This window comes from Akebia trifoliata, chromosome 2 (genome assembly GCF_017979445.1).
Source record: "Akebia trifoliata isolate Shusen 1 chromosome 2, ASM1797944v1, whole genome shotgun sequence".
Classification (NCBI taxonomy): Eukaryota; Viridiplantae; Streptophyta; class Magnoliopsida; order Ranunculales; family Lardizabalaceae; genus Akebia; species Akebia trifoliata.
The window spans coordinates 18,890,424-18,916,109 of NC_141376.1; the positions used below are offsets into that span (position 1 = coordinate 18,890,424).

The window sequence follows — 25,686 nt, forward strand, 5'->3', positions numbered from 1 at the left end:
TCATCATATTATAAGTATGATTTGACATATAAAATACAAAGAAGCAACATTCCAAAAAATAAAATACAAAGAAACTTCACAATTATGTAACACAATTGACCTACTTTCTCACATTTTATCGGATAGGGACACGATTGATCCATATTCCATCTGATAGGTTATTGCATCAAATTCTTATTGGATCTAATTTTTATTGGAACCCAAATCTTTAATCCATGTATGAAGTTATCTAATAGGCACAAATTGGATTTTGGATCCATTGACAGCCAAACTATTTTCAGAACCCAAATCTTCAATCGAGATCTAAAATTATCCAATTTGAATAGATCGGATTTTGGACCCATTGATTGCCTTACTATTGAGGGAATCATAGTAATTTATGACCCTAAGTATCCGATTACATCAGTAATTAACAGTTGAGAAGCATCCTATATTTGCGATTTAGGAAAATGGCCTACAATTTTATAGTATTGATTCAATGTGCATAATTGGTCCATCACTAATTTCAAAAATATTCGATAAAACTCAGTTAACTCAGACGAGATTTTGAAAATCTTGTCCGATACAACTTGTTTGTCTCGTGAGTTAACGTAAAATCTGTAACATCTCATTCATATCGTCTGAGTTTTGCAAAAATATCGTCCAAGATGACTCGTATATCTCACGATACACGGTCGTCTCATGACTCATTGTGAGTTGGTCTCGTTAGGCTGTGATACCTAGTTAACTCGGGCGATATGTCTCGGTGTCGGACGAGTTTAAAAACCATGTCTACATCAGACAAATATCTGACTACAGCGGAACGTTCCAGCAAAATCATTTCGTCAAACAGTATTAAGCAGAGCAAACCCACTCCACTTCGTGAATTTGCAAGATATGGCATTTTTAGCTGTCTCGTACTACTACTCTGCTCAGCCATGGCTGCTCAATCCTTCTCATTTTCTTCCAACTAAACATCATACTTCTTCTAAAATCAAACTAACGTGTCTCTCTTCTTCTTCAATCAAGACCCTAATCCCATTATCAATCTCATTCTACTGTAATACCAGCAACAATTTTAGGTCCCGAATCCCCTTGTGCCGAGCAGGTAAGCAACAAAGCGAATCGGTAAAAAAGCGGCAAACGCCGAAGAAAAAGGGTTCTTCTTCTAAGAGTGTCACCACAAAGGATATGGAGGACGAGTCTAACAGTTCAATCACTCATTCCCTGTCTTACCAACCTTCTCCACTACCGAAACCTCCAGCTGGCTTCGTGCTCGATACGCATGGGAAGGTCCTCATGGCTTCTTCTAAGCGAATTGCCACCATTGTAAGACTTCTCTCTGTCTCTACTACTGCCTGCTTTGTGTTTGTTAAAATTTCATTTTGTTTTTTTTTTTTAAAATATGTAAATTACTACATTGTAAGCCTGAAAGTGCCAAAAAAAGAAATTGGGTTACTTGCAAAAATGAACAACTTCTGCAGGTACGCGCTAAAAATGAAAAAAAGAAAGGAAATTGGGATTACACACAAAAGAAATTGTAGGATTTTTATAGCAGTATCGAACAACTTCATTGAAAAGAATCTGATTTGGGGTACCTGAAAAAATGGAGTTGTGAAAGGGGAATATGCTTTATGTTACTGTATGCATGGTTTAAAATTTCATACGAAACATTTCGAAATTTCCGCTTATTGAGACGAAACATGCAAGAATATATCGATCAGTCAATGTTTCAATTTGTATCGGTTTGTTTTGGACTGAGAACCTAAATAAAGAATTAAAAAAATACAAAAATATAGATTCACAGGGAAAAAATCTCTATAAAAAAGTCACAAGTAAAAAATCAGAATCTCTAGGAAAATAGATGTTTGCACGGCAGAATCTGATGCAGTGCAACAAGCCCCAGTGGGACCACGGATTTGCACGAGCGATGAATTCATAATAATTCAAGGAGACCTATTCTTAAATGAAAATGTCAAGATCTTTAAGATCCATAGAAAGCTATGGACTTTCCGTTTTTAGTCTTGATTCCTTCGTTTACCCTACCTTTTAAACGTTTTTGCTATTTTAGGAAAGTTTCGTTTTGTTAATAACTTTAATTATAGAAGTCAAAATTGTGCACCATCGATTCTCTCTTATTTCTAAGGTCAAGTAGTATCTATTTCCATTCCTACGTTGTTTTTACCACTTTTAGTATTTTTTCTATTTAGGCTATTTTTGTGTTCTTTTAGGAATAAGACTTCTTTCTATAAATAAGATTATAACTCTAATACGAAGACAACCTTGAATTAATAAAAAATTATGTTTTCTAGAGAGTTTTTTTTTCCCAATTACTTGGTATTCGGTGTGAATTAACAAGTTTTGATACCCAATTGTTCAGTATTCTTTTGAGAATCAACAAACTAATTGGAAGATTGTTCTTCACCCTGCATCTGTTGGTATCAGAGTTTGTGTCAATCGCATAACTTGTATTCTTGTTGAGATGCCTCCGAGAAGACGACTGGTTCAACGTGATGCTACACTAGAAGATGTATATGAATTGGAGAAGTCCGTTGGTTCGTTTTTTACGATCAAAACCTACTTCAGATATAGTAAATCATGTAGTGCAGAAGGTGTTTTTCACTTTGATCCTATGTATGATGAATAAGATGATGTAGTTGAGGAATAAGAAGTTGTTTACGAATATGTGGAAGATGTTCTTGCACCACGACAAGCTTCTTTACATTCAAATGCTAATCTAATGATGGTTTGCTTCACAACATGCACGATAGACAGAGAATTAGTTTGCGATATGGTGATCGACAATGGAAGCTTAAGATATGTTCTTTCAAATAAAATATTTTTCAAATTGTAAGTAAGTGCTCAAATTCATCCACATCTTTCCACACACTCTTGGTTCGATAAAGGTAATGGTGACTGTCACGCCCCAAAAACTCAACCCGAATCCCCATGATTCCCAAGTTGAATCCCGAGGCATGATATAAAACCCATGTCATGATAATCAATACATAAACTTAAATGACAAATAATATAACTATATGTCATACCTGATCATTGCTCAACAGAACAGACACGTATCCTCAAACATCAGAAATACTTGACATATATACATAAAACAGTAATGTCATAGTATGATGTTCATAATTACATAACCAAAAACGATAGCTAAATACTTAAACCTAACTCTAGTTTAAGACTTATTACTAGTAATACCCATGCTCCACTCCTGGAAGCTTGGACTGATCATCTATAAGGCCCTGGCACTGAGCCTCCTCGGAAGGATCACCTAAACCAGGTGCGCCTGAAATTTGTGATGTTGTAGGGGTGAGTAACAGGGGAGTTACCCAATAGGGGAATCTTACAATTCTAAATAACAGCATCCTATATGCAGTTTAAACATTCTAAGAATTCATAAATCATGCATATTTGATATTCAACACAATTAAAAATAATTGAACACCGATGTCATAAAACTTAGTAGGAAATTAAAATACTTAAAAATCTGAAGAAAACAATTGTTCATAATATAACATCAAATAATAGAGTACTATAATAGAGAGTTGAGGGTCACGATTGATGTGAACATCTCAGTCAAAATACGATTATTCCAATACTTCACCAGTGTGGAACCCCACCGTTAGTTCCTGATTCTATGGCCAGCCTCTGCCATAATTTGGGTAACTGTTTTCCGGCTCAGGTTGGCCGTTGACCAAAGCCTTAAGAAACGGGCCAAATCAAGTAGGTCATTCTTTCTTGACTACTCTAGACTATTAATGATCATTAACTAGCCATCTTCATCTATGCCAATCTGGCGTGCATGTGATCCTCGATATTCTCTATCAATCATACAACTATCTACATCTTGTTCTCTATTAAAGATCGAAAAGAAACTCCCGGATTCCTGTTGTGATGTTGTGTTCTTATGCATCCCATAATACATAAGAACTCAAACAACGCAACTGTTATCCTAGAATAACACGTCATTCCGGAAATATCACAACATGTTATTCTTTATAGGTTTTCACAATCTCTTTAATAAATCACTAAAATACTACATATAAGTATTTATTTTCTTTTCAAAACGTAATGAAAAATAAAACATACACGTGTTTTAAATACCCAGTCCACTCTTAAATGTACAGTCTTATCTCTCTTTTCTTTTTCTTTCTTTCGTGTCTTATACGACCCTTAGTCGAAGCATTTCACTCATTCGTGTCTTACACAGTCTATGACTGAAGCATCACTTCATATTTTCTCTCCTTTTCGTGTCTTATACGGCATACGCCGAAGCATCTCACTAACTGGATATTTTAAAAGCACGACATTCAATTGAGAACTCGTTCTCATATTTATTTTAATAAATTACTTTTCTACCCAACTTTTAATTAGAAACATTTCTTGGAAATCCATCACTAAAATGATTAAAGTAAACTGTCCACCAGTTTAACTTATTCAAAAATCATGTATGTTTATAAAAATGTGAACAAAATATGTATTGTATAAAAAAAAAACAGCAACTTATATAGTTGCTGTATTTTCTTTTTGACAAGTACCAAAATACGTATAAAATACGTATTAAGTACTTATAAAATACGTATAAATTAACAAATATTTTTTTAGCATGAAACTAAAGTAAACATAGTAATATATTATATAAAAACAACAACTTTTATAGTTGCTGTATTTTATATTTCATACGTATAAATATGTATAACGTACGTATAAACACGTATAACGTACGTATAAAGCAACAATTTTTTTTTATATTCTATCCAACAATCATGGTGTCAATTTAATACAAAAATAACAGCAACTTTCATAGTTGCTGTATTTTGTTTTTAGCATGTATATTTACGTATAAAACATGTATAAATCAATTTCAAACATGTAAGAATTCCTTTTAAACAAAATACCAAATACTAGCATGCGTTAAAATCATAAAAACACTAATATAAATATGTATAAATAATATGCATGTTGTTAAAAAAATTTACAAAACAATTTTAACTTTAAAATTTCTAAATCAAAATTATTTTTAAAAACAAAACAAATCCAATTTTTACAACTATAAAATCAGCATTATACATATATATTTTTACTAAAACTATTATAATTAGTTGCAAGGGCCTACCTTATTTCTTTTCCTTTCCTTTTTTTCTTTCTTTTCTTTCTTTCTCTTCTTTCTTTCTCTTCTTTCTTTCTTTCTTTTCTCTTCTTTCTTTGTGTAAAGAAAATGAAACAACTAAAAAATCAGCTAATATCTTTATTTGATATTTTAAAAAAATATCTAGATATTTTAAATATCTAGATATTACAAAATTCTAATTCTTTTAGAATTTCTTAAAAATATCTTAGTCAATTTGACTTAGTCAAAGTTGTTTGACTAGTCAACAATAATTGACTTGACTTGACTTGAGTCAACATTAGTTGACTTGACTTGAGTCAACTTTAGTTGACTTAGTCAACATCTTTTTTTTTTTTTTTTTTTTTTATAAACATTACAACGACCTTGGGTCTAAATTCAGTAAGGATTCCAATCTTCCTACATTTGCAAAGTTCACTGATTCTTTTGTTACATTGTGCCTTGGTTTGACTTTAGTATGTCGAGAGGAGATAGCTTTTGATTTTGTCCCAATTATGGTCAAAATCCTATTAGATGAGTTCATCGGTGTATATCCCGACGAACCATTGCCCGAATGGCCTCTAGATTGTTGTCCAATTGTTGAGTACAACAAATTGTTCTTAAAACCAATTGGACCATATGCTTCAAACAATGACGTCTTGAACTCAAGGACGAGTTTCTTTCAACCTGGGGAGAATGATGCATTGCAACAAGCTCAAGTGGGACTACGGATCTGGAGGAGCGATAGATTCAGAATAATTTGAAAAGATCTATTCTTGAATGAAAACGTCGAGATCTTTAAGATCCATAGAAAGCTATGAATTGTCTATTTTTAGTCCTGATTCCTTTGTTTACCCTACCTTTTAGACGTTTTTTGCTATTTTAGAAAAAAATTGTTTTGTTAATAACTTTAGTTATAGAAGTCAGAACTGTGCACCGTCGATTATCTCTTATTTCTAAGCTCAAGTAGTATCTATTTCCATTACTAAGTTGTTTTTACTATTTTTAATAAATATATTTTTTTATTTTGGCTATTTTTCATGTTCTTTTAGGTATAAGACTTTTTTTTATAAATAAGATTGTAGCTCCACCAACCTTGAATTCATAAAAATTTATGTTTTCTAAATATTTTTCTCTTTCTTTTTTCAATTACTTGGTGTTCTTTGTGAATCAACAAGTTTTGATGCCCAATAGTGTGGTATTCTTTTGAGAATGAACGAACTAGTTGGAAGATTGTTCTTCGCCCTACATCAAAATCTTTGTAAAAACAGAGATTCACACATGGTTCCTTTTTTAACAAATTCACTGGTCTAAGACTATAACATGAACTATAATTATTAAAAGAAGAAGGGGAGGGTAATCTCCAATCCATTCCATTCTCACAAAAACTCTTTCTCTCTTACACACGCACAGAGGCCGAAGTGACCTACCTAGGCACCACAAGCAACTAACCACAAGCAAAAAATCTTTAGATCCTTTATTGATACTTAAATCCCACCTAACTACAAGATCCCTTATTAATGTCCCCTTACACCACTTGACTATTCTAGCTTTAATGTTAATGATATTACGAAGAATGTCTTCTTTACCCTTTAACACACTATCTTTCCTTTCTTCCAAATTTTCCAATAGATGACATATGGAGTGTAGAGGTTCTTAAATGAAAATAAAAATATTAAATATTTCAGTGATTTCTCTTAGAAATCAAAGTAGAAGATTGAAATTAAGGGGGGGGGGGGAGAGAGAGAAAAAGAAGAGAGAGAATTTTAGGGCATAGGAGTTGCAAAGAAGGGGGTAGAGAGGTACCTGGGTGGTTAGGTGAGATCACTGGAGTTACACTGGAATCGTGTCAACGTTTGAGACTTGGAGTTACTTTTTTATTTCCTCTTCGTTTTTTCTCTCTTAATTTTCTGAAGAAACTATTGTTTTAAAGGGAAGACATGCCCTTGACGTAGGTCTCTTCTGGGTTATTTAAATAAAACCCTATATGTTGGTAAATATTTGAGATACTTAGTGTTTCCAAATTGATTAGATACCCCTTGACCACAATTTTCTATAAACGAATATTTTGAAGTGTTAAATTAACGGGTATCGAATGTTTTAGGAATGTGTCGTGATGATTCTATTTTTGAAAAAATCGAAAAACTAAATCGAAACGAGATTTTAAACCATTGGGATACCTTCTACTTTCTCCTAGCTGGGGGCAGCGGTGTGATACCTGGCAAAGATCCTCCTCTTATTTACAGGCTTCCTTCCTTCTATAACTGTTATCTTCCATGCAATCCCCTATCCATGATTCACGATATATGGGTATATCCCCTCCCATGGTCTTCGAAGTTAGTTGTAAATGGATATTATAAAAAAGAATGCAATTAAATAAGGAAATGATTGCTCAAATGAGTCAACCCATATAAGAATCACAATTTCGTTGGCTTAGTCATCCTCACAATGTACTCCTCTCATTTTGACAAAAGGGCACTGCTTGAGCACCCTCAACTGGGTAGGAACATTGATGACTTGAGTTACCTTAGTTTTGATTAGTCTGAGTTCCACCTCGGCTTGGTCATAAAGGCCACACTAGTTATTGGCCAGTGTAGGGTTTGGATTAATTTCTTGTAATACGCTATACAACTACCCCCTTTTGAGACAATGAAGGATTTCATTGTTGTCTCGAGAACCGTGTTCAATTTTGTCGGACGTGATCATTAAATCACATTTTTTCGAGGCTAATCATAACGTATCCGATTTGAAAAGCTGTCTTGTCTGGGGGTCAATCTTTTGCCCTTCAATCTCAATATTATATTTTCTTCAACCTTCAAATCTCAATAATAGAAGAATGAGTTTTTGGTTGAATAAGTTGAAGATTTGCATGTATTTAACAATAATCAATGCTTGTTTCGGTTTGATTAATTAGCAATGTAGCATTCAAAAATCATTTTTTTATTTACTTGATGATGGGGTTGATGATAATTGCTTATTTGCTGATAATTGATAATTGTTTATTTGCTTTCATGATTCTATTTTTAGTCTTTGTGTTCATTTATTTTAATTTGTACTATGATTTGCTGATTTATAACTTGATGCCAAATCTTGGATCAATAATTAAATGTCATTTTCTTTTGTTAAATTATGTTTGATTTTATTTATTTACAAAGAGCAATTAAAAATACAATTTTTGTTATAGAATGTCACGATTAAGGTCTTCATTTTGGGAGTATTTGGATGATTGGGAGAAGATTAGATGTTAATTTTGTAACGAGTTATTTACAACAATAATTACTTGTATGAATTTTTTTTTTTGATAAGCAAAATTTTATTAAGCAAGGGAGAGCAAGGTCGGCCGAGGTGGCCAACCAAGCAAGCAACGCATACACAAAGTTAATCTCTCGCAATACTACAAACGCCCTCCCAACTCTGTACAAAGTCCTCAAATACAACCCCTTTAAATTCCTTATACGTTTTAGACCAGAAAAATAACATACCAACGACTGGCAAAATAAGATCGGTAACAGATGAGGACTTATTGTCAAAGATCCTAGAATTGCCCTCCTTCCACAAGCCCCAACAAATTGCAAAGTGGGTAATACTCCAAAGCACCCTCTTCACTCCAGGGAAAGATCACCCAACTACTAGCCAAGATTCGAATAAAACCTGAACAGAGATTCTAGACTCCAAACAACTCAAGAATGTGAGATCAGATCTACTGAGCCACACTACAATGTAATAAGAGCTGATCAGTCAACGTCGCATCCCTTAAGCACATCATACAACAATTTGGCCCACAAAATCCCCTACGCCTCAGACAGTCCACCGTCTGAATTCTGCCCAATGCTGCAGCCCAAATGAAGAAGCCCACCATGGAGGAAACTCTAGGCTCCCAAAGTGCAGCCTCCAAAAACAAGGGTGAGTCATCACTAAGAAGAGATCGATAGAAAGAGTTAACTTAGAACAAACCATCCTTACTATCCCTCCAAATACGTACATCCTCTCTCTCCGCATCAAAGTGATGTGAGTCAGTGCTAATAATTAACCTACACACCTCCTCTACTTCCCAATCGTTAATAGCCCTATGAAACCCAAAGTTCCTAGACAACGAACAATCTACTCCACATCTGAAACTAGATGTTGTTTGACCCTTCTTAGTGGAAAACAAATACAATAACGGAAACTTGTCCATGAGAGGCCCATGACCACACTGGCTGTTCTCCCAAAACCTTACCCATTCTCTTTTTGCTACTTTGAATTTCATCTGCACTTTAAACATCGGACTCACCTTCATAATAGCTTTCCATACACCACAACCATAGGCCGCCCTTGCCTTGCCACTTTCCACCAAGACAGATCGACCCCGAACTTCGTAGCAATAATGTGCCTCCATAAGCTATCCACCTCCACCCCAAATCTCCATATCCATTTTCCCAACAACGTTGAATTCACCAAACCCAATTTTTTGATTCCAAGCCCTCCCTTACTCTTTGTCATAGTCACACACCTCCAATTCACCGAATGATGCTTGTGTCTCCCCTCTTTATCATGCCACAGGAAATCATGAATCAACTTATCTAACTTCAACTCAACTCTTCTAGGTATTTGGAATAACGAAAGAAAGTACACAGGAATGAACGAAAGAACACTCTTAATCAAAGTTACTTTTCTCCCCTTCGATAGATAGTTAGCCTGCTACGATGCTAACTTCTTGTTCACCCTTTCCAATACCGGATCTCACATTGCCATGCACTTGTAGGGAGCGCCTAAAGGGAGCCTTAAGTATGTCGTGGGAACTATCTACCTTCCACCCCAATGAGGCCGTTAGAAGAGCTAGATTTGGAACCCTACCAACCCCAAACACCTTACTTTTTCACTTATTCACCAAAATCCTCGAAGTAGCTTTAAAACAACAAATCAACCCACCAAGTCTCCTAGTTTGCTCCATCAAGGCATCGAGAAACACTAGGGTGTCATCTGCAAATTGAAGTTGTGAGACTATAGGCCCATTGCCCCCAATTGAAAACCCACTAATGTCTCCATTTGTCACCCCTTTCTTTATCATTCGACCAAGAGCCTCCTCCACGATGATGAAAAGAAAAGGCAATAGCGGATCTCCTTGTCTTAGCCCCCTTGGAACTCTTGAAGAAACCTTCCAGCAACCCATTTACTAAAATCGAAAAGGAAGCCGAGGAAATACATCTTTGGATCCACTTCTCTCCAAAGCCTGTTCTGCCCAAAAGATACTCCGGGAAGCCCCAATTAACATGATCATACGCCTTCTCTAGATCCACTTTGCACACCACACCCACCTTCCCAGCCTTCAATCTTGAATCTATACATTCATTTGCAACAAGCCCCATCTAAAATCTGACGCCTTTTTACAAACGCGCCCTGATTGAATGCGATCAAAAGAGGTAAAACACTTTTCATTCTATTGGCCAACAAGTTAGAAATGATTTTATAAGAAGTATTCACCAAACTAATAGGACTCAAGTCTTTGATATCTTCGGTCCCAAACACTTTCAAAATCAAAGCTATAAACAAACAATTTGATCCGAAGTCCAAGAAAGCCTCCCTTTAAAAATCATCCACTACTAGCATGAAACTCTTCCTTATGATCTCCCAACAAGCCTTAAAAAATTCAATGGGAAAATCGTCTGTCCCTGATGCCTTGTCATTGCTCAAACTTGCAATGGTATTCCACACCTTTTCCTCATCAAATGGTCTTTCGAACCATCTAAACTGATCAACGGATATTCTATCAAACATAATACGATGCGGCCTTGGCTTATTATGATGGCTGTTTGTGTATAGACAAGAGAAGAAGTCTACAATCCCCTTGGCTACATCCTCCTCTCCCACCATCCACTCCCCATTTATTTTAATCCTGGGAATGTGGTTGGTTCTACTTCGGGCATTGGCTATCCGATGAAAATACTTCGTGTTTCCATCCCCTTCCTTCAACCATCTAATCCGTGACTTCTTCTTCCAATTTATTTCCTCCAATATTGCTAATCTCTAGAACTTTGCCCTCATATTGTTTCTCAAGATCCTGTCTTTACTAGATAACGGAGTAAGCTCCTCTTTTTTATCTAGATCCTCAATGATCTTCAAGGACTCCTTTACCTGCACATCCACTCTACCAAAAACTTCCTTATTCCAATGACCAAGGACAATCTTTAGAGCTTTCAACTTTCGAAACACATTCCCAGGTCTTCCTTCAAACGTAGACTCACTCCATCCATTTTCTACCACTTCCTTAAAGTTTGGGTACTTCAACCACATTAACTCGAACCTGAAAGGAATGGGACCCCTTCTAAAAGCACCAACTTCTAGAAGAACTGGACAGTGATATGATATTGAGTTTGGCTAAACTTCTTGTAGAATAAACCCAACTAACTCTTCCCACTTGGAAGAGACCGGGAACCTGTCCAGCTGATTGAGGATCGAATTTACTCGGTGATTTGACCAGGTAAAGCTACGCCCTTGTAGAGGAATGTTCAGCAAATCATTGCAACCAACAAAATCCCCAAAACATCTCATGCTGTGAGTAATCCTAGAACCTCCTTGCTTCTCCTAGACACCAAGGCTAATCCCAAAAATTCCCAACATCGTTAAGCTCCTCCCAAAATTGCCTACGTTACCAAGACTTTGAGAGGCCGTACACACCCGAGAAAACCCAAGAATGTTCATTACTCACACAATTACAATGAATTGAAACAGAAAAAAACACCAACTAGTAAATCTGTCACCTCTACCATGTTTTTATCCTAGGCAACAAGCACACCACCTACTGTGCCAATTGTTGGTAGTAGATACTTCCATCCTTTGTTTTTAGTTCCCCAAAGATCCTTTACTACGAAGCATCCACCCGGTTCAACTTTGTTTCCTGTAGGGTAATAATGCGAGGTTTATGTGCTTGTATAATTGCTCTTATTGACACCCGCTTTGTTCTGTCATTCAAACCTCACACATTTCATGAGATGACTTTAAACTTCGTCATTCACCTGTAACATTCTCCCGCTTCGTAGCATCAACGATGGACTCAATGGAATCTTTGAAGCAAATTTCTGAAGCTCCTAAACCTCCTTCGTTAGTCTACCTTTCAAGTTCTTCACTTTTACTATTGTACCGACCTCCTTGATTAACGCTACACAATTCTGGGGACCAACTTCTAGGGTCGCTTCTAATGTGATGATTCTTTCCACCTCTCCAATGGAACCCTCATCCTCTCCAACTGGTGACCCAACCTCGAGAACTTTTTCAAAACTAGAGGCAATTTCTTCACGTTTCTTTAGCACCACCTCGATCCGGAGCCCTGTCTCCCCCTCTTGTCCCTCCAGCTCTAAGCCAGCAGATAGACCCATATCCATGATATGTTCTATGATCCAATCAGTTAGAGTTTCCTCCACCTGAGATTTTGTACTTCCTAGACCCCAAAACCTTTTTCCTTCTGCGAAAACTTTTGAAGGACCAACTTACCCTTCAAAACTTTCCTGTACCTTCATGAACCGTGATGCCCCAATGATCTTGGTTTGTGTTCATAATTTGTGGATCCTGCTACCTTCCCAAACCTGTAGAAAAATCCCTTCTTTGGTCAAGATCAAAGAAACGAAACCACCTGCACGGATCGCCAAGACTTATAGTCGGTTGAAGCATGAAAAGGCCTTGGTCCAATCTAAAAGTTCTGACCCTATCAAAAGTGGTTTACAAATTAGATGTAAAAAATCGATGGTCCACAATTCTAAACTACTTTTGACGGGGTTAGAAGTTTTAGATTGGGCTGATCTTTTGTGAGGATAATCTCCTCACAATAGAGACCATCCTCACAAAAATCAGCCCATTTCGAAACTTCTAACCCATATAGGACAAAGGCCTTGGCTCCCTAATGTTGGTTGCCGAACGAGACCCCATATGTATATGAGAAGCGTTCGGAGGCCTTAAAGAGAGCCAAACATTTTTCGATATATGGGCTAGAAGTTTCAGAATGGGCTGATTTTTTGTGAGGAGAATCTCTATGAGGAGGAGATCATCCTCATAAGAAATCAGTCCATTCTGAAACTTCTAACCCCATCAAAAGTGATTTACAAATAATTGACGGCCCACGATTCTTCAACTTGTAAACTAAGGTTAGAAGTTTCAGAATGGTTTGCTGTTTTTTGAGGATGATCTCCTCGCCATAGAGATCATCCTCACAAAAAATCAGCCCATTCCAAAACTTCTAACCAGTATGTTGAAAAATGTTTCTCTTTTTAGGGCCTTGGAATGCTCCCCTATGTATATATACATCACACTCACACATTTTATTGTCCTTTGTTGTTGACTGTCATGTTTTATCAATTTGAAGTTGCTAAAGAATGTATTGACAGGTTGACTCGACAAATAATTTGCCACTAGAGTGCATAATAAGAAGAGTGTTCAGAAGTTCTCGAGGGGACGAGTGTATGCTTCTGTGCCCAGTTGATACGTAGGTGATATTTGCTTTGCTTCTTCAACAGCTATTTTCTGGAAGTTGCTTATAATTGATACATTTATTCCTGCAGGCCTGTTCAGATCTTGAAGAGCACAAATATTGATGGATGGTCAGCTGTATGTCTATTAGTTTTACTTTTAGTTTTTGGTCATAGATATGTTATAAATATGAGTTGCTTGTAAAACTTGTGTCATGGAAATACCTATTGATGCATTTTTTTGGTATTTAGATTTGACATTTTGTGATTTTTGTCTCTTATGGCTTGAAGGTTGGGCCATTCAACTTGGTGATTCCATAAAATCACTAGTGTGATTCCAACACAAACCTATAATCATCTTCTCCTTACTCTTCTTCTTCTTCTTCTTCTTCTCTCTCTCTCTCTCTCTCTCTTATTTTCTGTTTTGAACCCGTAAAACAGCCCGTCAAATTCTTCTTGGTCACAAGAAACTACCCAAACCTATCCATGTATTATATAAAATCTATCCAAACTCCTTCAAGGCTCAGATTTGCAATCCACAGCCCAATTCACAATCTTATTCAACCTACCCCAATTAATTTTAATCCTATTGCAAAATTTCATAATTACTCTTTAAATATTACTAATTGGCCTTTTGAAACTTTTTTCACACTGAAAAATAAAACCTTTTGGGCTTATTACCCTTTCCTTAATTTTTCTTTCTTCTTCGTCACTACCTAATAAGTCTTTCCTCCAATCTTCCTATAGTAAAATAGACCTAGAATTAGTAAAATCTAGGTTGACCTACATCATATATCCTATGCTCCCCACAAGATTCTTGTTAATTTGGATCCAAGTGAGTTAAACCCTTGTCCTTCATTTAGGCTTGGGACCTTCAATGCAAGCCCAAAGTTCACATAGATGGTGTTAGTTATTTATTTGTACAATGATGTTCATAATAACAAGTCTACCACTTTTTAGGTCTCAAAGCCACTCCTGAAACTATTTCAACCTCTATTACAAACTTGAAAGATGCCTACTATCCATATGCCAAGTATTATTTTCGAAAGAAAGGGCACAAAATTGAAATTAGAGACTGTTTTGATGCATTTGACTTAATTACCTACTATCTATACATAGTTTCTCGACATCTTTTGCAGCTCAATTACTGACCTGAACTATCCTATTGGGTGTGGGACCCACAATCAAGTTATTTGATGTTATGTATTTTAAAAAGATTTCGATGCAATACCTGATATCTTTTGCTTTGCATGTCACTCCCCTTTGTGTACGTAACTCATTGTAAACATTCGGTTACCAAATGTCACCATAAAAACATGAGGGATGGGCTCAAGTATCTCTATGATCGAACACACGGTCTCTAAATGCAATTTCACACTCAAATGTCGTAGACTTCTTTTGCAATGAAGGTCCAACTCTTTTACTGTGGCTATATTATGTACATCTGCATTTCAAACATTTTCATAGCCGCTTTTGCTACATGTGTTATCTGTGGAACATTGAAATTGGTAGCAAGGTTTGTGATTCTTGGTTGCACGAAGTTCCTCTCGATTTATTTCCTCATTAGTGTCGGTATTGGTGGCCTCTCTTTTGCCTATTTGAATATGTGAGATTGATGCAATGGGTTGACATATTCAATTAGCGTGCCTGCTTTAGCTCATCTCACCACCTTCTCAATTGCGATGCTCAACATTAACCAATTTGGCCATCTTACATAATTGTTGCACAAATAATAACCACTTATTTTTAGACTATTTGATATCGTAGTTGATTTCAACATTTGCTTCCAAATATGGGTTATTAACCTTGTATGAGAAGAATTGTAAAAGAAAAATTATCAAGTCTCATAATGAGAGCTTGGCAGATATTTATATTAATTGAAGTGTGAATGGACATAAATGCACTTACATTGATATAATAGAAAACTAATAAATTACATTATTTCCAATACTTCCCCTCAAGTTGGGGCAAATATATCAACTAAGCCCAGATTGACAAGATGAGAGTTAGTGACAGAAGGACCAACAGACTTTGTAAGCATGTCGGCAAGTTAATCTGAAGAAGATACAAATACTGTCTGAAGGGCACTAGATCGAACTTTCTCCCTGAGAAAGTGAACATCAACCTCTATATACTTGGTTTTTTTTGTGAAGAACAGAATCAGAAGCAAGCATGATAGTAGATTTGTTAACACAAAATAATGTGGCGGAATCAGAGACAGGAAATCCCAACTCCATCAACAAAGATCGAAGTCAAATAAGCTCACATGTGCCAAATGCCATAGCACGATACTCAATTTCAGCAGAAGAATGGGAAAACACACTCTGTTTCTTCCTTTTCCATGAGATCTGGTTACCGTTATGGAAAATACAGAAATCAGAGGTAAGTCTCTTATCTGTAATAGAAATAGTATAATCAGCATCAATAAAACAAGACAAGTGAGGTTGAATAGTGGACGAGTAGAGCAACTCAAGACTAAGACACAACTTCAAGTAGCGAAAAATAAGATAAACGGTGTCAAGATGAGAAGTGCGCGGAACATGCATGAATTGACTGACCACACTAATCGCAAAAGTCAAATTTGATTTAGTATTAGTCAAATAAATCAGACGACTTACGAGTCTCTGATAAGAAGGATCAGATAAAAGATAACCAGATTCGGTTTGAAGGCGATGATTCTGATCCATAGGGGAGGAAGCAAGATGGCAACCAAATATACCAGTGTTCTTTAGAAGATCCAATATGTATTTGTGCTAAGATAGCGAAATACCACGGTGAGAGCGAGCCACTTCTATTATTACAAAGCACTTAAGGGGGTCCGAGTCCTTAACTTCAAAAGCACGACCCAATATTATCTTTACCTTGTCAATCCATTGGACATCATCTTTAATCAAGATAATATCATCCACATAAACTAGAACAATAGCGCAATGACCATCCAATCCTTGATGAACAAAGCATGCATGATTTGAGTGGCATCTGACAAATTCCATAGATAAAATGATTTAAAAAAAGTGATGAAATAAGGCCCGTGGAGATTACTTCAAGTCATATAGAGATTTGAGAAAGCGGCATACCTGCCCAGAATACTCCCCTTGAAGACAAAACCCTGGAGGGGGGTGCATACAAATCACTATTCAGAAAATCATTCTTCACATCGAGTTAGTGAAGAGGCCATGAGTGACATGCAACTAAAGATATAAGGAGACAAACAGTAGAAAATTTAGTTACAGGAGCAAATGTAGCACCAAAATCTTTTCTTGGAGTCTACGTAAATTCCTTAGCAACTAGACGAGCCTTGTATTGATCAACAGTGCCATTCACGAGATATTTTATAATGAAAACTTATTTACAACCAACAGTCCGCCCCTCAGAGGGAAGGGGAACAAGCTCTCAAGTATGATTCTTCTACAAAGCATTCATCTCAACAGTTATGACTACAATCCACTGAGGATCTCGTAAAGCCTTTGAAATAGACCTGAGAACTCGAATAGAGGCAATGGCAGTAAGGTTGGCCTGATAAGGAGAGAGTTCCTGATAGGAAACAAACTGGACGATAGGATGATTAGTAACACATCTCCGCTTACCTTTGCAAAGTGCAATAGGTAAGTGAGAGTCAGGAATATAAGAGATAAGAGCAGGGGTAGGAGAGAATATACTTAAGTCTAAGGAGGAGGTTGGTAAGGTTGGAGAAGGGCGAGGGCGATGAGAGTAAACCTGAAGTGTTGACGAAGATGGAGAGAAGATCGGGGTAGGCAACGCTATAGGAGTAGAAGAAGAATCCTGCAAAGAAGATGTACAAAAGTAGGGTACATTTAAAAAAAAGTGACATCCATATAATGTATGACATAATGAGAAACATGATCAGAATACCATTATCCCTTTGACATAGATGAGTAGCTCAAGAAAACACATCGAATGACTTTGTCATTTAATTTCGTACGATGAGAGGTGTGGTCCTGAACAAAGTAAGTGCAAAAACTCTAGGTGTAATCGGAAAGAGGGTGCTATCACGACGAAGAACATGAAGAGACACCTGTCCCCCTGAGGTGTGACTCAGAACACGGTTAAGATGTCGTAGTGAGGACCACTATGTTCTAATATAACTTAGGAACATGCATACCTCGAAGAAGGCAACAGACAATGTTCATAAGGTGGCAATTTTTGCATTTCGCCACCCCATTCTGCTTAAGAGTATAGGGACAGGTCAATTGATGGAGTATACCATGCTCATGAAGGTAAGAGTGAATCCTATAAGAAATACATTCACCTCCATTATTAGACCAAAGGGTTTTAATAGTGATGTTTTATTAGGTCTGAATTACTTTAAGAAAGTTCACAAAAATAGGAAGCATTTCAGACCGAGATCGCTTCAAATAGACCCAAGTATAACGAGAATAATCATCTATAAATGTAACATAATATTGATGCCAGTAAAAACATTAATAGGGGAAAGCCTTCATACATCAGAATGAATTGAATCAAACATAGTATTAAACCGATGCATGTGAGGGATATATGAAGTACGTGCGTGTTTGGAAAGTTCACACACATAACATTGAAACTTATGCCCACTACAAGAATTTTTTAAAGTATGAATTAAATAACATAAGTGTTGAAAATTAACATGTCCTAAGTAAACATGCCACAAATCTAAAGATGGAGAAAGAAAAAGTATGACTCCTAGAGGAGAGTAGCATAAAGATTGGAATAATATTATGAGGAGATCCAAATAGGTACAGCTTATTCTTCTCATACCCCTTGCCAAAAATCCTCCTCAAAGTCAAGTCCTAAAAAATTCAATAAGTAGGAAAAAAGGTCACTAAGCAATTTAGAGATTTAATAATACTACTTACAGACAAAAGATTAAGAGATAGGTGAGGAACATGGAGCACAAAGTCAAGAGAAATACCGGATGCTAAGGGATGGTACCCTTGTTATGTATAGGTGCAACGGACCCATTAGTACGACGGACCTCCCTATGAGTATTAGGAAAAATAGATGGAGTGAAATGGCTAGACTTGCTGGTCATGTGATCGGAGGCACCAAAATCAATAACCCATGTCAGGAGAGTTGGACCAGACTGGGTGACATGATATGCAGAAGATATACTTGGAAGCGTGGTAACTGAGGCCACAGTCGAAGATGAGTGAGTATGGGCACGGATCTAATTACGAACAATAGTGGCAATTTGGGTCTGAAGCTGTTGTAAATCAACAGTGTCAGGAGAGACAGTAGTGGCATGGAAAGTAGAATACCCCAACGAACGAGTGGCTGTAAAACTCAACAAATGAGGATAGAGCAGAAAGCATCGGTCCTTCTCATGGGATGTCTTTCCACAATGACTGTAAATAAAACTACTCCCTTGATTACGACTACGGCTCTTTTGGCCACGATGAGTAGTAACAACACCCAAAACCATCTAGATTTGCCGTTACTTTCCAAATAGAGTCTCACGAACCGAGACCAAGATTGATGCGATGCCATAACTTTCAACAACAAAAGGATAAAAAGAAAGACAAATAATCAAATTTAGGAAGACTACAATTTGATGAGTTAGGGTGCAAAAAGGAGATGAAAACAAGTAGAAAAACAACCGAGGCATAAAGACAAAGCTTTGTCTTGAAGAGAGGTCTTTCGCGATCTATGAAGAGGTTAAAAAATAGCACAATCGCAAAAACACAACAGTGATGTCATATACCAATTTTATCGCGACACATCAACATCATCGAATCACACAAGTACCCAGCCAGTAGCCTAGCCTTGTCACACAAGCATCACACTATCCCAGTCTTTAATTGCATCAGCCTTTATCACAACCATCAGCTTGTATCGAAGCCAGCTGCACAGATCAACCAACACCCTAGTCGTACTGACCACCAAAAAACAGTCAATCCAGCCAACAATCTAGTTGCACAATCTAGCCTAGTTGCACAGACTAGAAAATAGCAAGGGTGGGGGCAGTCTAGTCGCACAGCCCAGCTTTATCGAACAAACCAAAAAGAAAAGGCAAGGAAGGGGTAAACTATGTCGCACAACCCAGCCAGTAGCCCTATTGCACAGCCTAGAACATAGAACTATTGTGACAGTCCAATAGAATCCTGTTCGCAACATGGTGAACCAATCTTATCATAATAGCATTCCTAACGCAATATGTGATTAGGGGATCTCAAACCAAAAAGAAAAAAGAAACCCTTGAAGGAGAGACTCTTTAATGAAATTGCTGTTAGGTTTGTTTGGTTTCAAGGTCTAAAGAAAGGATTGGAAGGGAAGAGAGGAGGTGACGTTTCAAGATCCCAAAATCCAAGAGGAAAACCCTAGGAGGGGCTATCGATGGGTCCTCTAGGGCTCTGATACAAAGAAGAATTATTAAGTCTCATAATGAGAATTTGGCAAATATTTATATTGACTAAAGTGTGAATGGACATAAATGCCCTTACATGGAAATTATAGAAAACTAATAAATTACATTAGTTCCAATAGTATGCGTTAACTATTTTTATTCATTGTCTCAAGACAATGACAATCATCTTATAAAAGGTTTTTTTGTAGCAATTGTGGGAGATATGGTTGAATATGAAGAACGTTGACATTGCTTTTCCTGAATATTCCTATGTTTCCCTAATGAAACTTCATTCAAATTATTTGTGGAACTTTTTTCTGGAATCTGCACGCATGAATGGATTTATTTCCCTTATATTTTAACCATTACTCTTTGCTTTCAGCTTCAATTTTGTTTCTCCTTTTACCAAATCTCTCGATGGCTTCCTTGACATTGCAACCCCTCCTCTCCCCAAGTCCCAAAAGGACCATATCCACCACTAGCTCAGCCACCATTTTCTCGATTTCATCTGAATTATCACCATTATATCCCTTGGTGCATATTGATTCCTCCCTCAATTAGTCTATCTTTTGTCATATGCTTACTGAGTTTCTCCTACTTTTTTTTTTTTTTTTTCCATTTTACAAGTTTTATTTATTTATTTATTTTTTCTGAATCTTCTAGTATTTATTTTTTCTGAATTTTAGTTATTTCGTTGGTCAAATTACTGAATTATAGCCGTATATTTTTATCTTTCTTCTTTATCCAGAAAAAGATAGTTCTAGAATTCGAGTGTCTTAGCAGATAACTATCCAATTTATTGGATAAGTTGCTTTGAATGCTATCACTCATGAAAAAAGATAAACGTTTCTTTCTCCTATGGGTCAAAAGTTATGGATTCTACCAATGCATCTCTGGTGGATTTGAGGGTTATTTAGTTGACCCCACTTTTGTTTCCCCTTATTGTTGGAAGTTGATGATCTTTTCAAGTATGTATCATAAGAACATCATTGTAATTTTTTGCAGGTCAGTGATGAGGAAATTGAAGCTATCCTTCCTGCTGCTGCTTATGCTCTTGCCAAGATACATATGCATTTGGTATTTAGTGGGTATGTTCCCAGCAAACTAGGATTTCCAAGCTGTGTGAAAAAGATAGTACCTTTCAATTGATGTAGTACATTGGAACTTTGGAGAATAGTACTGTATTGCCATCTTTTCTTTCCATAATTTTGATGTTTAGTCCCCTAGAACTGTTGATTTAGTTCCTTATTTTTATTTGCTTATCAGATTTTGTTATACAGCACGGGGAGGAATTTGTTATTCAGAAGAGGACATATTCGAATTTGGTACAGGCAATGTTCTTACCCTTTTCTATTTATGGCCCTTAAAATGTTAAGAGGATGATCAGCAACCATGACTTGACTGCCTGTGTCCTCACCTAGAAACAGAGGGGACAATACTTGCTTTTCTCTCAAAAATATTTTTTCTACAAAGAAACATTTCTCAATAAATGTGCATAAAGATGAATTACTGAAAAAATGATGATTAGCGATGCTTTAAATCTTTTGCAGAATATTACTTTTTGAAAAATATTGAAATTGTTTGAATGATAGTTATGATTTGTTAATTAATTGTTTATAGCATGTTTGCTTCATGAGTGGGTGCATTTGACACACTTTCACATAAGCTTTGTATTGCACATTTGCACCGTTCTAGTGCCCCACAAAACCTAATAATCCATTTCCACTGCCGAATTTGAATGTACCAACGGCCCAAGAACCCCAATCCCATTGCTTTGCTACCACAACCATTTTTGACATCATAAAAATGGTTCAAAGTATCGTATCATAATGTATTGTACTAATTGGTTTTTAAACGTTCCGATATGAAACATTCTTGGAATTAAATATTGTACCTCTAGCAATTAAAACAAGTAAAAAAATGCATTTTTGATATTTTAAACATGTTTTTTTCCACTTTTTTTAATATTATTTTTAAAGTAAAAGAAATAAAAATTGAGCACATTTATTTATTTGTTTGTGGTAATTTTGTAGACTTATGATTGCTTGTGATTTGGTTCATGAATGTTGTTTAATGATCGGATTTGATGCATAATATAGGATTTTGAGATTCACAAAAGCGGTTTGGTGTGAGATTTGATGATAAGGTCTTAATGTTATGATTTTTAATTTATTCAATAATCTGTTATTTTTCTCGGAAGATATGTTGATGATTAGCCTTCTTTAGCATCATAACGTGTAAACATGTTATCATGCATAGATATTCAATATTTTGTTTTCTTGCTCAAAAATGTATTGAAGACTTAGAATAAACGTCTAGTGTATTATATGTACTTTATTTCCCATTTCTCTCATTTATCATTTTTCCGAAGTTTTTCCTTGTTTTAAACCCGTACTCTGATTTTGTGAATATGACATAACCACTTAAAAAAACTACTTCCGTGTTACTACCTTCTTATTGGTACCTACATTTTACTCCTAATTAAGTTTAGTAAAGAAGAATTTGAGAAGAAGAATTGTCAAGTCTCTTTGTGAGAGCGTGGTAGGAATTTATATTAATAAAATAGTCAAAAGACAAAAATGCCCTTACAAATCAGAAATAAATACTATATCTAAATAATAACTAGAGCTAAAATAATTAGATTTTCCAATACTCCCCTCAAGCTGGGGCAAATATATCAACTAAACCCAGCTTGACAATGTGAGAATTAGTGATAGATGAACTAACAGACTTCGTAAGCATGTCGGCAAGCTGATTTGAAAAAGATACGAAGATTGTTTGAAGATCACTAGATTGATTTTTCTCCCTGAGAAAGTGAATATTAACCTCAATATGCTTAGTTCTTTCATGAAAAACTGAGTCAGAAGCAAGCATGATAGCGGATTTGTTGTCAGAGAGCAAAGTAGAAGAACCAGAGACAAGAAATCCCAACTCTGTTAGTAAAGAGCGAAGTCAAGTTAGCTCATATGTACCAAGGGCCATAACACGATACTCAACTTCAGCAGAAGAGTGAGAAATCACATTTTGTTTCTTATATTTCCACGAGATAAGGTTATCACTATAAAAAGTACAAAAACTAGAGGTAGATCTCCTATCTGTGAGAGAACAAGCATAATCAGTATCTGTAAAACAAGACAAATGTGGCTGGACAGTGGAAGAGTAGAAAAGTCCAAGACCAATACGCGACTTCAGGTAGTGAATGATACGATAAACGACATCAAGGTGAGGAGTATGCAGAGTATGCATGAACTGACTGACCACACTCATCGCAAAGGACAAGTCTGGTCTAGTGTTAGTTAGATAAATCAGATGACTTACAAGTATTTGAAAGAAGGATCCGACAAAAGGTCACTAGATTCAGCATTAAGACGATGATTCTGATCCATAGGGGAGGGAACAAAACGACAATCAGGTATCCCAGTGCCTTGAAGAAGATTTAATGTGTATTTACGCTGAGATAGCGAAATACCACGGCGAGAACGGGCTATTTCTATCCCCAAGAAGTATTTGAGTGGACCCAATCTCTTAACCTAAAAAATACGATCCAATAGGTCCTTAACTTTGTCAATCAACTGTGCATCATCTCAAGTCACAATTATATCATCCACATAAATTAAGATAATAGTACAACGACCATCCACTCCTCGATAAACAAAGTAAGTATGATCTGAGTGGCATCTAGAAAACTCCATAGATAAAATAACCTCAAAAAATTGCTGAAACCAGGCTCGGGGGGATTGTTTCAGGCCATACAGAGATTTAAGAAGGCGGCATACATTCCCAGAATACTCCCTCTGAAGATGAAATCATGGAGGAGGATCCATATAAATAACCTCAGTTAAATCACCATTCAAAAATGTGTTTTTCACATCAAGTTGGTGAAGTAGCTAGGAGTTACACGCAACTATAGAAATAAGAAGTCGAATAGTAGAGAGTTTGGCGATAGAGCAAACGTTGCACTAAATTCTTTCCCTGGAGTCTGTGTAAGCCCTTAGTAATTAGGCGTGCCTTGCATCAATCAATAGTACCATCTGCAAGGTATTTCACAGTGAAGACTTGTTTACAACCAACGGTCTGTTCCCCAGATGGGAGATTAACAAGCTCCCAGGTATTATTTTTCTGCAAGGCCACTGAGGGTCTTTCAAAGCCTTTGATGCAGATTGAGGAACTCGAATAAAATTAGTGGTTGCAAGGCAGGCCTGATAAGAAGAAGAAAGACTCTGATAAGAAATAAACTGGGCAATAGGATGATCAGTAACACACCCCGCTTATCTTTGCGAAGAGCAATAGGTAAATAAGAATTATAAATAGAAGGGATAAGAATAGGTATATGTGTAGAGGGAGGAGATGATATACTTGAATCTAAGGAGGAGGTGGGCAAGGGTGTAGGGGGGAAAGGCGATGAGTGTAAACCTTAAGCATCGACGAAGATGGAGGAAAAATTGGAGATAGCAGTACTATACGAGACGGGTCTTGCAAAATAAGAGTCTTGCAAAGTAGATGCGGTATGAAAATATAGAACATTTTCGAAGAACGTAACATCAAGAGAGTATGACATAGTGAGAAACTCGATCATAACACCGATACCCCTTGGACATAGAGGTGTAATCCAAGAAAATGCATCGAATGGCTTTGTCTTCCAATTTTATACGATTGGGAGTCTGTTTTGAACAAAGCAAGTGTACTTAAAGGCTCAAGAGGTGATGGGAAAAAATATACTATCAGGTTGAAGGACGTAAAGAGGCACTTGCCCCTTTAAGGTGCGCTAGGGACGCAGTTAATAAGAAAAGTTGCAATAAGAACTGCCATATTCCAATATACCTTAGGAACATGTATTCTTCGAAGAAGAAATCAAACAACGTTCATGAGATGGCGATTCTTACGTTTCGCCACCTCGTTCTGTTCAGGAGTATACGGACAAGTCAACTGGTGAAGCATACTATGCTCATGAAAATGGGAGCGAATCTCATCATATATACATCCCCCCCTCCCCTCTCCCCCCATTATTAAATCGAAGAGATTTAATAGTAATATTGTATTGAGTTTGAATTATTTTAAGAAAGTTGATAAAAATAGGAAACACCCCAGAACGAGAATGCATCAGATAAACCTAAATACAACGAGAATAATCATCAAGAAATGTAACATAATATCTATGACCATTAAAAGCAGTAATAGGGGAAGGTCCCCACACATTAGAATCAATTAGATCAAATATTACATTAACGCTATACATACGAGGAATATAAGAAGTACGTGTGTTTAGAAAGTTCACACACAGCACTAAAATTTGTGTCCACTACAAGCAATTTTTAAAGCAGGAAATAAATGACATAACTGCTGGAAATTGACATGTCCTAAATCTAAGGTTTGAGAAGAAAACGTGTGATTCTCAGAAGAAGGAAACACAAAAGCCGGAACCGCAATAGACTGAGATCTAAACAAATACAACCCATCCCTTTCATACCCCTTGCCAAAAATCCTCCTCGAAGTCAGGTCCTGAAAAATGTAGTGAGTAGGAAAAAAAAGTAAATGAGCAATTTAGAGATCTAGTAATATTACTCACAGACATAACATTAAGAGATAGATGAGGGACATGAAGCACAGAGTCTAGTGATATTTTAGAGGATAAGGGGATGGTACCCTTGTTGTGGATAGGTGTAAGAGATCCATTAGTAAGGCGAACCTCCCTATGAGTAGTAGGAAACATAGAAGAGATAAAATGACTAGACTCATCGCTCATGTGATCAGACACACCAGAATTAATCACTCATGTCAGTAGAGCAGAGCTAGCCTGAGTGGCA

At 36.5% G+C, this 25,686-nt stretch overlaps 1 protein-coding gene across 2 annotated transcripts in view; it reads left to right on the forward strand.

Moving 5' to 3' along the window:
* Positions 1 to 775: 775 nt before the first annotated feature.
* Positions 776 to 25,686, forward strand: part of LOC147409866 (BTB/POZ domain protein TNFAIP protein) — a 35,424-nt gene continuing 10,513 nt past the window's right edge. Inside the window, exons 1-5 of one of the 2 annotated variants that reach the window (XM_086431954.1) lie at positions 776 to 1,308; positions 13,459 to 13,556; positions 13,633 to 13,678; positions 20,888 to 20,970; positions 21,149 to 21,213. In XM_086431954.1, the coding sequence (XP_086288080.1) occupies positions 877 to 1,308; positions 13,459 to 13,556; positions 13,633 to 13,678; positions 20,888 to 20,970; positions 21,149 to 21,213 (724 nt within the window). In that variant the 5' untranslated portion in view covers positions 776 to 876. The remainder of the gene's footprint in view (positions 1,309 to 13,458; positions 13,557 to 13,632; positions 13,679 to 20,887; positions 20,971 to 21,148; positions 21,214 to 25,686) is intronic. The other variant, XM_086431955.1, reaches the window with a different exon arrangement.